Raw genomic sequence first — 13,566 nt, 5'->3', positions numbered from 1 at the left:
GCTTGGTTATTGGAAATTGTGTATAGCACAAGTGCTCAGTACAGTCCATTATTTCTACTGCAAGTGTGACTGAATACAACAGAAAACAAAACAAAACATGCATTTATTACTGCTTGTGAGGGTCACCTGGCTGCTATTAATCAATTGATTATTACATATTTTTCTACAGAGTATAGTGAACCTCAGCCAACCAAAGAAAACATCCCAAGAAAATATCCACAAAAAGGGAATCACATCCCTGATGGACATCTCATTCCTGCTGCACCCAGTTTTCTCTCTTGCTAGGGCTTTGGCAAGGCTGGGAGTGAAAATGGGAGGAAGAGGAGGCAAAAGAGAAAGACTTTTTTTTTTTTTGCTTTGTAGACAAGAGCTTTTAAAAGCCATCAATCTATTTCAGTTCCCAAATTTACCTACTCTTGTTTTACATTCAGTATTTCTGCAACTTAGGCAGCATGCTTCTGTGTGAAAACACTCCTAGTTCCTACATGTTGAGGTAAGGCGAGTTAAATGAAGTACATATAGATTTTGGTTTTTAATGGAATACTTCCTGGATTGCTTTCTGTGAAAGTGGACAATTGCCTGTCCAAAAACTGATGCCCTCAGTTATCTAAGAGATGTCTTCAGAGTTGATATAAATAATTTTAGGTCATTCAGCAAAACTGTTCCATTTGTTGGGGATGAGACACGGAGAAAAAATAGAGATGGTGGAAAACTGAGTAGGGAAAGATTTTTTTTCTCTAAAGGTTATTCATAACAATTAAATATGGTTCCTACATGTAGGTGAAAATCCACAAGTGCTAAGCAAATTGATTAAACAAACAAACAAACTTAAAAAATCCTAAAGATTGCTGAATCCTTCACAGGGGAAAGTCACGCTCTTACACTACAGTATTTTATGGCATCTGGTAAATACCAATGAAATCCCAGCTAACTTTTGTGTGCTCTGTATCAGCAAAGAAAACACGGCAGGGCATTCCCCCACCTGTAATTCTACTGTGACAACAATGTGTTTAGTTTTGGCTCTGTGACTATTAAAAAATTGTTCAAATTGGACATAACATGTCTTGGGTTAAATTTTAAGAGCAGAATTTACTTCTTTCAATTTTGCATGATAAATCTATTAATAGAAAATTATTGTGGCAACCCTGTCCATGGCATGGGGGGGTTGGAACTTGATGATCTTTAAGGTCTCTTCCAGTCTAAGGGATTCTGTGATTCCATGATAAGATTTTATGACCCCACTTTCCTCCTCTGTTCTGGAATCAGTCAAAACATTGTCATCAACTATGTGAAAAGTACAAGAGAACTCTGTGTATGGATATCAGAATTTGTACCAAACTATTTATTTGATATAATTTTTTTGTATATTGTTTTTTTTTTAGGAAATGTTTATGACATGGGTATCCTATTTGTTTTGGCATGAAAAAGAATTGTTTTATATTTTTTCATTTTAAGTTGCATCTACAGAATCAAATTTTTCACAAACAAAAGAAGTGTTTATGACTTCATTGTCTTTAGTTCAGTCACATCCAATTACTCCAATTACATTAGTAGGTAATTCAGGAGCTGAAGTTAGAAATCGAAAGATGGGTGGACAGCTGACCAAAGCAATCTTACTCTCAAATGCCAAGCGTGTGTAGCTTTCATTTATGGCAGGAAAAGGATCAGCACGTAGTGATAATAGATCTTTTTTCTCTTTAGGAATCCAAAAAGCTTCAAAGCTGGCTCCCTTTTTTGAAGAGCTTTAAAGTTCCTTCCAAAAATGTGTAAGACTGCTGCTTCAAGTCTTTTCAGATGTAGAACTCAAACCTATACGTTTTCTTCTTCACAATTCAATTAGCAGATCACAGATGAAGCTAATGCTTTGGAAAAACTATCAAATGTTGAAGTCCTGAGCTCTTGAGCTAATTAATAATAAACACAGACTAAAACTGAGAGGATACACTGATTTTGTTTAAAAGAAGGAAGCACCTAACTGACCACGATCACACAAAAATTTTGGCCTTAAATCAGTCAGCATTTGTCCAGGTCTGGCACAACTCTGAGCCCAAAAAGAACCATGCATGACTAATTCATCTCCTTGCAGCTCTGCAATGCAACTTGAGCTACTTCTTGAGAATATATCATAGTAAGCCCCATGAATCACTGAGGCACTACTCTATTTACACCTATTGTAAATTGCAACAAGTGAATGTGGGAACTTTTAGGATCCCGACTGCAAGTAGGATGAAGTCATTGCAAGGTCAAAATATTCCAATCTAAGAATACACCAAATTAATTATTTGCAAGCCTGAATTTATTATTTTATCTCCTGTTTTACAATGCAAATTCAAAAGTGAACCCTCCTCTTCAGGAAAATGAATGCTTAGCACTAATACAGCTTACTATCAATGCAAAGAAATGTATAAGCATGTTGTCGTACAAATCCTACTCTCTTAAGATCAGCAATATACTTCAGTGGAATGACTTAATTCAGTGCCAAAGAGTTAACTTGTTTCTTTGTTCACTGTCTATGTAGTTATTGACTTCCCTGTGATAAGGTGGGCTTCACAGTCACAGTGGCATCTACGGACTAGAAATCACAAATTTTGACATTTGTGGAGTTATTTCAGACTGGTTTACAGCACACCTTAACTCAGAGCTGGCCTTCCATCTATATGTACCTGTAATTCTGGTGCTGCAAGGAGGACACATATGCACACCATTTGTAGCCTTTCCAGGCAATCAGAAAGGTCCCCAAAAGAACCCTTTGATTCTGAATACATCCCTCAAGGGAACATGCACCTTTACACAAAGGCTTAGAGCAGAAAACACAAGAAGTTTGGTGGGAAGCAAGAAGAACTTTCTACTTGTGTCCTGCAGGTGCTTTTGAAAGCATAGAATGAGAGTAGGTCGCATGATCTTCAGCAGCGGTCGCTCTGGGTTAACAGCGATAAAACGAAGAAGCAAGCTGGCAAACCCCAGCCTCGCTTCCACAGCCACTGTGGGGAAGGAGCTGATTTCACAACTCTAACTTGTTGCAAGCTGCCTGGCAGGAGGAAAAGGGACCGCTCACACAGGTCACTGGAGCAGCTGGCCCTACGTGAGAGCTCTTGCAAGAGTGCAGCTCCTCTTTGTGGTCTTTGACGTGTCTCATTGGCTCCAATTCATATAGGCTACAGCTTTTAGAAACAAATATCCAAACCAGTAAGCAAAAGCATAAAACCCCAACCCACTTTACAACATTTGCTTTTATGCAAAGCATCAAAGATGGGTCCTAGATTCCACCACCTACAGGATACAAAGTTGAATAAATAAATAAAGCAAAACCAAGCAGCAGCCTGGAAAACACAGCAGGAACGCAACCTGTGGCACTTAATGTATCTGATGGGAGAGAGTGTGCAGTAACAACAGGTAACGAGTGGTACATATGCTGCAGCATCAGCCCTTTTTGCTTTTAAGCTGGCTGTTGCATCTTCCTGCAGACTAGTACGGCTGCATTTCTAATTGCATCAGTCCATCTTGACCTAAGAGAACCAAGCTTCTCACATCCACTCGAGTTGATGGTTTTGAAGCAACAACTAAGAGAAGGGAAGCATAAAGACAGCCCTGGAGAAGAATTTAATCTTGACTTTCCTTTTCTTAAAAAAAGACATCATCTAACATTTTTAGCGGGCTTTTTCCTTCATGTACGACTTTTACCTCCCACAAACAAGTGAGCACAAAACAGGAAGGCTGTTGCATGTGAGTAGAAGGTAGTACGTATTGCATAACCAGTGCAAACAGTTGAAGAAAATTGCTAGAATCCTACAAACTAGTTTTAATTAAAAGTGTTCAGTATCCCAACAAGCAGCTGATAATTAGCTTTATTATTATAATTTAATATGCTAGACTTCACAATCTTGTGAACGACTCTACTTTAGAGTCTTCATTTTAATTCTATTTTTAATTTCCGCCTCATCAAATTGCCCAATGTAAATGATAACTACGAGGATGAAGGGTGGTCCTTTCTGAAAACTAAGAGCTGAGAGTCATAATAAGCACATCAGTGTCTTTCTACTCCTGTTTCAAAAACACTCTTGGGATTTTTTAAAAAGTGCATTAAAAACTAAAAATGTTTAAAAGAAGTGCATCGTTTTTTTCTCCCTTTATTCCTCACCTTCTCCATTGATTCCATATTCAGCATTTTCTGTGAAGCCTAGGGAGATGTTTAGTTAATTCAGTCTCTTCTCTAGTGTAAATTCTGGTTAACTACATGAACTGACAATACAATTATAAGCATACAGTCAAATTTCAATGGAGAGCTCCTGTCTGCAAAATGAAGGAAGCACTGTAATTCAACACACAAGATTAAGAAAAGAACTCTGCTAACAGTACAGATTTGAAACATTTATATGTCTGGCACATGTAAAATTAATTTCCATGTTAGTGAACAATTGTGAGGGTGTAAGAAAAGTTGTCTCAGAGATCCTACATAATTCTCAGTTCTTTGGGAATTCTTTGTACAAGCACCAGCAAATGATAGAGTGTATTTTGCATGCATTTATGTGTTTCCATATGTAATACTATTAGCATTTGACTGTACAGACCTATCTTCAGGTAACAATTCCCAGTTAAAGGAGATTATCAAAAAGTCTTTCAGTGACTGTGTGCAAATTACTGAACTTGATATCACTGCAACTATGAAAAAGGTTCCTCTTTCAAGTTTTCACATAGTAACCGGTCATTAAAATTGGTTGCACGATATGAGAAAAATATGGAGGTAATTTTCCTAATTAAGGCCACATTTTATTAACTCATTAAACTCTGTCACTTTTTACTTGATTTTTACTGAAGACAAGAGGAGTAAATTCACCATGACAGAGAAAATGAACATATTTCCATCATATAAATAAAATGACTAAAAACGGTGAGATGTGGAAATTGAGGCACTCAATCTAAGACCGTGGCACGTTCTCAAGTGAGTCAAATGAGCTTTTGAATAGTCTTCCATAACTCTCACTCAAGAGAAAGCAAGGAGCAGATGCAAAACTGCACTTTTGTATCCCTTTAAATAAGTATGTGTGATTTAAAGGCACAGGATATGTGCCTTTAAATATGCAGTTTAAATATGCCTACTTAAATATGCAATAGAGAAAAAACAAAAGGATCTCTTTACGACCAGAATTGTTATTGCCAGATATTCCCAACAATATATCAGTAGCTGATTTGTCTAAATTATAGCAGGTTTCAATAACTCTGCTTCACGATCTTAGAATTGCTTCCTAATTTCTCTTCAAACTGTTCAAGCTGTTACGGATTATTAAAGGACATTATCAGCCTGAATGAGCATATTAAAGATCCATATGATTTTTTTTTTCTAAATAAACCTAAGAATATCTCCTAAAATTACTATAATTGAAATGAATTAGCAAGTTTCTCCACGCCACATGTTTCAGTTATCTCACTCTGCTTTTGCAAATATTTTGGAGCCACTCCACTACTGATGATTCCAGCTTTATAATGCAATTGCTGTGCTGTTCTCAGTGACTTGACACAAGTGGAAAAAAACGAAGCAATGCAGCGAGGAATCAAACCTATCATAAAAAAGAAGTTCCTCTTTTACTGTGAAAGCTTGAGCAACTGGGATCAGAAGAAATTTAGATCATTCACATGAAATATTTTTTAAAATAAGCTAAACTAGTAGACATTCTCTATATTGAAAAAATAAAAAGCAATTCTAGTGTAAATGCTCTTCTAAACATGCAATCTGAGTGGCTTTCTGAGACATTTATACCAGAAGCAGAAGTGTGCCATGCCTGTCCCAAACCTGCATTGTCCCATCCGCATGAATTTTCAACAGTACAAATACGGTTCGAAACATGCACGTATCTTTCCAGGACTAGGACCTACTTCTGCAGCCATCACAGTGTGTTGGCAGTGACCTGCCTCATACAAAAAAACCTACAGTCTTTTCTTACCCACGAGCTTAAAGCATTGAGGAAGGTGGGTCTTAAAGAAAAACGGTGAGGTAGACGTTGGGTTTTTAATAAAGATACATCACAGCGTAATCTCTGGGACCAACGTAATTCTGTTTAAGAAGCAAATTCAAGTTTTGTTGACTCCAAGTTGTAGTTATGTTTATGTACAGATTACAGTCTTAGGAACAACACATCACAGCTGATCTGGAAGGGGGGAGTTTCCCAGCTGGAGTCAGTTTTGCTGGATAGCCACCAGGGAGGGAGACATGCATAGCCTCTTTGAATGAGTGGAAGGTGCTGTTTAACAATTACCATAAAACTGAGAAGGTCAAGGCTGCCTATCTGACCTCAGATGGAATTCACACTTTTCTCTGAATGCTGTAGCTCTCCATCAGGAAAAAAAATAGAATATTTGCATTAAGGAAAAAATGCCCATGTGGAATAGCTCTTTCATCTTCTGACTCTTGCACTGAGTTTCAGCCACCTAACAAAAATATTTCCTGAAAAATCATATTCCCAGAAAAACTTTAGGAGTCCTTACCTCCCACTGACATAATCGATTCCTGGCATTTTTTAGAATGTATCTAGCAAACACATTTAACCCAATGATGTTTTTCCAGCAGTGCAGCCTCCTCCATTTATTTCCCTTTGGTTTTTTTTTTGTTTTGTTTTTTTTTTTGGGGGGGTGGGGGGAGGATTCTGAGAAGAAACATCATTCCCAAACCTTTCTTTTGTGGAAATTTTAACTTCCTAGGAAAGCGTAATTTATCACTTTGAAAGGGGGAATTCCATGGGAGTCCTCTACGATATCAGCCACGTATACTTCTTTACACACATAAAGATGACAACTTTTTCTAAAGACCCCGTTATTGCTACACTGCATTTTACTACTTTCTTATGTTTTCTTTCGTCTAATTCTATTACTTTTAATAATAGTAGAACATAATGACTGGTCAAAATGTAATCAAGTACATATGTGAGTCTTGACTGTAAAACAATAAAATTCACTGTGGACCCAGATCTTTTTACACATAAAACATATTAAAAAATCCCACAAGTCCTCAGTGGAAGTTTTTCCTGACAAAGAGCCACACAATTAGGATATGATCCATGACTTTTGATATCCTTTGGACTTTAAAAATGTTGCCAAAAATGATCTGCCAGAATAGTATTCAATTCATTATGCCCTTCCTTGTTTTCCGTCGCCTGAATGCAAACTGGACCCATTTCCTCATTTTCTGTAAGACTGCACTGATAGTGTAAGAAGTACCTAAGCTCAAATAAAACAAGACTGGAACTTTTTTGGCTTGATTTTGGAGTTATCCGATTTTAATGATGAGAAACAAGCTTTGCATTGTAAAACTCTGTGGATTGATTCTCCACTTACATTTCTGCATAGCTATTCAGTCATTGGAAGGGGCAAGCAAACCAGGTTTTTGGTATTAACCTTTCCACAAGGGAAAGGAAAAGTGCTACAGTAACACCTACATGGGGACTATTGCATTTTTATTGTACTCTGTGTGTAGCACAAATGACAAACATGTCATTGATGCTTGTATAATGAAAAATGCAGCTATTTCTAGAGCCAAGGTGGGAAGTTGCAGGTGTATGGCAGCACTGCGTCCCTGGTGTTACTCTGTGTGTGTGTAACCTGCAAAACTACATTGATGCACTTTGCTCACTGGGAGTTGGGTAGCCAGTCTGGGAACACTCAGCTGGCACAGAGAGCGCACGCAGGACCCATGTCAAAGCATCTCCAAGTCACCGTGAAGCACGAAGGGCAAAGAGGGATGCAAGCCCCATACTGTCTTCCTGTCACTATGTTGGAGAAAGAGATCAAAGTCTCCTTACCGAGGCCCCCCACTCCTTCCCACCTGAATTAGGGCAGTAAGTGGAATTCCATGTTATGCCACTGCCTTCCTGTTGCTTTCCTGGAAGTCATTCCCTGGAGCTGGGTGACTCCTGCAGACAGTGCAGCAGGGTGGACACCCTGGCTCCAGAGGATGACCAGCACTGTGCTTCTGCTGGCTTCCATATGGTTCTCATTCCCACTCAGTGGATCAGCTTGCTTTCTCCTTGGCTTTTTATCCTCAATTTACCTCATGTTAAGGGACATCTTTCATAATTCTTCATATATTTTCAGATGTGCCATATATTGAGTTCCAGGTTTAGATTAACTTATCCCTTTCCAGCCTGTCCCCCACTCCCAAAAATAAAGAATATTCAGATCAGTCAACAAGTGTAATATTTGTGAGAAAATCTTTAAAGCTGGAAATGAGTCTGGGATAACAGAAATGTGAACTAAGGAAAGTGCAGAGCTTTGCAGTATTTCAGACACTTCCCCACGCAGTTCTGCTAAGGACAGCTATCAGATTAAGAGTGGTAGCACATGGTTTGTGCTTGGTTTCTCATGTCCACATGTAGCAGTTTCAAAGGCTTTCATACAGCAGTAAGGCACACAGTCATGTAACTCCTGCCTGGGAGTGCTCTGTTCGGGATGGAGGGATCCTTTTTTGGGAGTGGGAGGGCTGGGAAGGAATGAGCAGGTGGAGATACACTGCACTCTAAACAGCATATCCTGTATTTTTCATTCAGTCATAAAATAAATGTAAGTTAAAAATCAAAGGAAAGCATATTGATGTTAGAAAGAAGTTCCTGCATGGGAGAGATGATACCTCATGGACAAAGCACATGCTATGAACTACTGTATGTTACTGCTACATTAACCTCGAAAGAGGAATATTGGGCTTTTGCATGGTAATATAATCAAATCTATTTCCACTTTTTTTTTTTTTTATTTTGTCTTAAATTTTCCCTCACTAGAGGCAAAAAATAAATTTCCCTCACTAGAGAAAAAGAATAAACAAAGTTAGTTAAAGGTAAAAATTTGCTTTGTAAAATCCAAAAGCAATGACATTTTCATGTAAAAAAGCCACTTCATCCCTAATTTCTCCATTTCACTAAGATTCCAAACCCTTAAACTATGCAATTCACCAGCCAGGCAAGAGCAGTACAGTAAGGCAGCCACAACATCCCCCAGCAGAGTTAATGCAGATGAAGTCTTTTGAAGTATTTGGAGGGATTTAAACATGTTTGGTTGTTTTTTGTTGTTGTTGGTTTTTTTTTTTTGTCTTTTTTTTCATGTTTTTCTTTATATTTCATTTATAATGTTTTATAGACAGCCACACTATTTGGTGCTGCAGTGTGCATGTGAGCAGTCAACTGAAGCTACTAGAGCGCGTCTTTTAAAGGATTTGGCCCTTACAATGCAATAAAGCCTTTAATTTTAGAATTAGATTATTAAAGTCTAGCAAATGGTTGTAAAGGTGAATGCGTGAATTATAACCAAAATTAGATATCTTTTTTTTTCTTTTGGACTGCTGGACAGTAAATGCATATGGATTTGTGGCATCCAGTTATTGCAAAGAAAAACGTGTTCAGGAGGGTCTAACTTCTCAGCCCTGGCTCAAAGCCTTTGAAAATGCCACTTGCAGTGCTATGTGGTAGCAGACTCAATGCAGGACAGAGAAGAAAAAAAAAGAAAAAAGAAAAAAGAGGAGAAAAGAGGAGAGAAGAGAGAAAAGGGAAAGAAGAGAAGAGAAGAGAAGAGAAGAGAAGAGAAGAGAAGAGAAGAGAAGAGAAGAGAAGAGAAGAGAAGAGAAGAGAAGAGAAGAGGAGAAGAAGAAAAGAAAAGAAAAGAAAAGAAAAGAAAAGAAAAGAAAAGAAAAGAAAAGAAAAGAAAAGAAAAGAAAAGAAAAGAAAAGAAAAGAAAAGAAAAGAAAAGAAAAGAAAAGAAAAGAAAAGAAAAGAAATAAGAGCCAGCATTATTTTCCTTTACAGCCATTCACTCAGTACAAGCCAGTGGACATACTAGTCTAAGAATTCTTGCATTGCACAAAACGTCAATTTTTTAGGGTAATTTCAAGCCTAAGCTCCAAATGCTCACTGACACAGTATTACCACCATCCCATCTTCTAGAAGTTTTGTTAGCAGAACACTCCGCAGCACACCTGGCAGCATTACCATACCTTCCAGACCAAGGTAGGAAAGTAATCCAAGAAGCAATCGGGTTTCTTGAAGCACAAAATTAAAAGTTTCCTTAGCACCAAGCGCTGCAGTGGGAAGTCGCTCCTTCACACGCGGGGTTCCTCACTACACACATCTTCCTTAATACTGCCTACGGAGTGAAACAGCCCCTTCGCAGAAGGGGTAACTTTGCGGAGCAGCGGGAAGGGAAACCTCCGGCTGTGACAGTCTGTGCGCCAAGACAAGGAAGGGAACTTCTGGCCGCCCGGCTCTCTGGGCGGAGGCCAGCTATCAGTGACACCGTTTCCTCAACCCCGACCCGAACGGTTACAGCGGCTGCCAGCCCCGTGCCGCCTCCTCTCGCAGCTACCGCTGCCAGCAGCGAGCGCTGGGACTGGGGCAGGGCTGGGGCTGAGGAGCCGCCGAGCGGGAGCGCAGCGAGGACAGCGCTCCAGCCGCCCCCTGCCCTGCGAGCCTATGCCCACCTCGGCCAGCTCCTCGCTTTTCCGACATTCAAAGCAGCCTCCATCTCTCCCAGCCCAGCGCGCGGCGTTTTTAAACAAAAAGCGGGGGAGGACGGGAGCGCACGGGGAGGAAGCACGGCGGGCTCCCGGCAACTTCTCCCCGGCCCCGCACGGGCACCCACCCGCTCCTCGCTACCTGCAGCTCCGGGCGGGCGGCGCTCCCGCTGCCGGCGCTGCCCCCGGTCCGTTCTCGCCCGCCCGCAGGTGCCGGTGCCGGTGCCGGTACGCGCCCGCCGCGCTGCTCATGGACGGAGGCGGCGGGGGGGTCCGCGAGAGGAGGTCAGGGGGCAGAGACTCCTCGGCGCACCCGCGTCTAGCGGCTCGGGGTCGGAACTTGAGCAACTTACTTAAAAACGGCGGCGGCTGAAATCCAGAGCTCCCGCTTCGGTCCAGAGAACACGGCGGACCCGGAGGGGATTACTCACACGCGCAGCGATGAAGTGCGTCTACGCACTGTGGTGGTGGAGTGGGATCTCATTTTTGCTGTGCTTCATTCAGTTCCTCATCTTGCAGATGAGGATAATGGCACTTCCTTTCTTGCATCCTATCTTCATCTGCGCTTTCACAGTGCAAAAAAAATTAGGCATGGAGATAACTTTACGTGTGAGTCACCCCGCTGACTTCAAGGGGGATCATCCAGAGATGCACAGTTAAGTGAGCATGTAAGCATGTGAAAGCCCAGGGTCTGCCCTCTGAGCTCTGCAGAACAGAAGTCACCTATTACTCAAATTCTACACTGAATGGTTAAATGTGGTCCCCAAGGCAAAGCAAGAATGACAAGGCTGCATCTGGGGAGTTCTTTCAAGGACCCTTCCCTCTGGGAAGGCCTGCAGATGTGTCCTTCACTTTTCAGGTAATGTCTGGGCACACTCCAGATGAACCAGGTACACTCTATTGCTTTGCAAGCTTGTAAGCCATCATTTTTTCTCACTTTGCAGAAGTGCTCAACCCTCTTCATATCACAACTTATGCATAGACCTTATGGATCTGATAGGATTGAAACCCAGATCCAATTATCTGTTATTCTAGAACACCTCTACATGTTTCAGCAGTGGGAAAGAGCAGCATTTTACTTGCAGAATCACAAACGTGAGAAAGAGAGAAAGAGAGAGAGAAAGAGAGAGAGAAAGAGAGAGAGAAAGAGAGAAAGAAAGAGAGAAAGAAAGAAAGAGAGAAAGAAAGAGAGAAAGAAAGAAAGAAAGAAAGAAAGAAAGAAAGAAAGAAAGAAAGAAAAAGAAAAAAGAAAGAAAGAAAGAAAGAAAGAAAGAAAGAAAGAGAAAAAAGAAAAAAGAAAAAAGAAAGAAAGAAAGAAAGAAAGAAAGAAAGAAAGAAAGAAAGAAAGAAAGAAAGAAAGAAAGAAAGAAAGAAAGAAAGAAAGAAAGAAAAAAAGAAAGAAAGAGAGAAAGAAAGAAAGAAAGAATCCACAAAAAGGTGCCACCATAGGCTAAGCAGGCAGTGTCTTTCCCCAGGAAATGCAGAGCTCTGCCCCAGTGAGACCAGAAGATAAAGGCAGGGGGAACTTTGCAACCACCCTTCAAAAAGGGGAACCTGGTTACCTTGAGGATGCAGCAGATATGTGCACTCCATCCAGATGCTCTGAAGCAAAAGGAGGGACATTTCTCAGGATGACTGTGCTTTCAGAAGGTCTTGTGTCCCTTCTGCCTTCCAGCTTCCATAGGGCCTGCAGGCCAGCAGGTCTGAGCCTGCTCCAGCTGTGATTCCGCACTACACAAGCCACAGTTTCTCATTAAACATTTGATAAGAGTTTTTAAGGTCAGAATCAAGTTGCCAGTCATATGAGAGCTGAGTCAGCTGACACTGGGCCTTGTGAGATGCTGAGCATCTTCTGCATGTTGCTGTGCTGGTACTTATCATCAGCCCATAGGAGCTCTCAAGACACAGATCTATTGAGGATCTTGTTATGGCTGGAGCCTGTGATAATTGCTAGCAGTACAGCGCAGCAGCACTGAGCTCGCTCTTATATATAGCAAGTTCCTTGCTGGCAGCAGCGGGCAGTCAGGCCAAAGAGAGCTGTGATGCTCCTTCAAGCAGGTCTGTAAAAGGTGTAGCAGCAGATGCACACTTAGGCCCTGGCTTTAGGAGCCACATTCTACAGCTGTGTTTCAGGCAGTATTTTGGCCACAAAGATTATAATAGAGATGGAGCATGAAAACAGGTTGAGGGAGTTGGGCTTGTTCAATCTGGAGAAGAGAAGGCTCGGGGGAGACCTCATTGAAGCCTGCCAGGACCTGAAGGGAGTTTACAAGCAGGAGGTAGATTGACTTTTTACATGGTCTGATAGTGATAGGAGGGATTTCCTTCAGGTTCATTCGTAACTGTAAATAAAAATCGTTATTGGGGGAGGTACACTGTTTCCATTGAGAATATCACCATTCTCCATTCACTGCTTTCCTATAGCAGATTTACCACATTCATGCTGCTGCAGTCCATTATCAGGCAGGTGATGATGATGAAGCAGAAAAATAAATAAAATGTTTTGTAAGTTGAGAATCAACAGAGACGTTTTACGCTTAGAATGTTTACCTTCTTTGTAACAACTGGAATGCAGAAGACAGGTGCTCCTGTAGCTGCTCTGCCACAAGATTTGTGTTCCAGTCCTATTTTTTCAGAGGAAAAACAGTGTCCATAGGATTTGCTTGTGGGATTGTAAACTTGTTGGGTGAGTGGTTCTCATTCGATTTGGAAAACAGATCTGATCAAAATTAGCATCATGAATCACTCAAAGCATGTGAAATTTCCAAAGGCACAAATGGGCAGTTGGTGTTGTTTTCTATGGTCAGAAATCTCCCCCAAACACTGAATTCTACCACAAAACTCAGTATGACAAGCTTTGTTCCACAGTCTTTCTTGCATGTAGTGCCTAGAAGCATCAGTTTTTAGGTGTCACTGTTTCCATCCCACATAATGTCTAGCATTGAATGGATTTTCCTTTGTTTTATAGAGTTTTGAGCCACTAAGCCATAGTCTCAGATTTTTAAATTCAGAACGTATCTCCTCCACCTTTTAGCAGAGTTGGAATGCTTTTACCTCACTGGCACCATGATTTCTTCTCCCTC

At 40.8% G+C, this 13,566-nt stretch overlaps 1 protein-coding gene across 10 annotated transcripts in view; it reads right to left on the bottom strand.

Annotated features, from left to right (window-relative positions):
• IKZF1 (IKAROS family zinc finger 1) overlaps positions 1–12,406 on the bottom strand; it is a 71,495-nt gene extending 59,089 nt beyond the window's left edge. The window contains exons 1-2 of one of the 10 annotated variants that reach the window (XM_052703526.1): positions 9,968–10,085; positions 5,427–5,555 (exon numbers count right to left, since the gene is read on the bottom strand). Coding sequence is in view for 6 of the 10 variants with exons in the window: in XM_052703524.1 (XP_052559484.1) it covers positions 12,046–12,106 (61 nt within the window). In the remaining 4 variants the exon portion in view is untranslated. Of the gene's footprint in view, positions 1–5,426; positions 5,556–5,871; positions 6,585–9,967; positions 10,444–10,836; positions 11,154–12,045 lie in introns of those variants that run through there. The other 9 variants (XM_052703524.1, XM_052703523.1, XM_052703525.1 and 6 more) reach the window with 9 other exon arrangements.
• Between the last annotated feature and the right edge of the window lie 1,160 nt (positions 12,407–13,566).

The sequence above is a fragment of the Tympanuchus pallidicinctus genome, unplaced genomic scaffold (assembly GCF_026119805.1).
Source record: "Tympanuchus pallidicinctus isolate F22 unplaced genomic scaffold, pur_lepc_1.0 scaffold5, whole genome shotgun sequence".
Classification (NCBI taxonomy): domain Eukaryota; kingdom Metazoa; phylum Chordata; class Aves; order Galliformes; family Phasianidae; genus Tympanuchus; species Tympanuchus pallidicinctus.
This window is presented reverse-complemented; position numbering and strand designations above follow the sequence as displayed.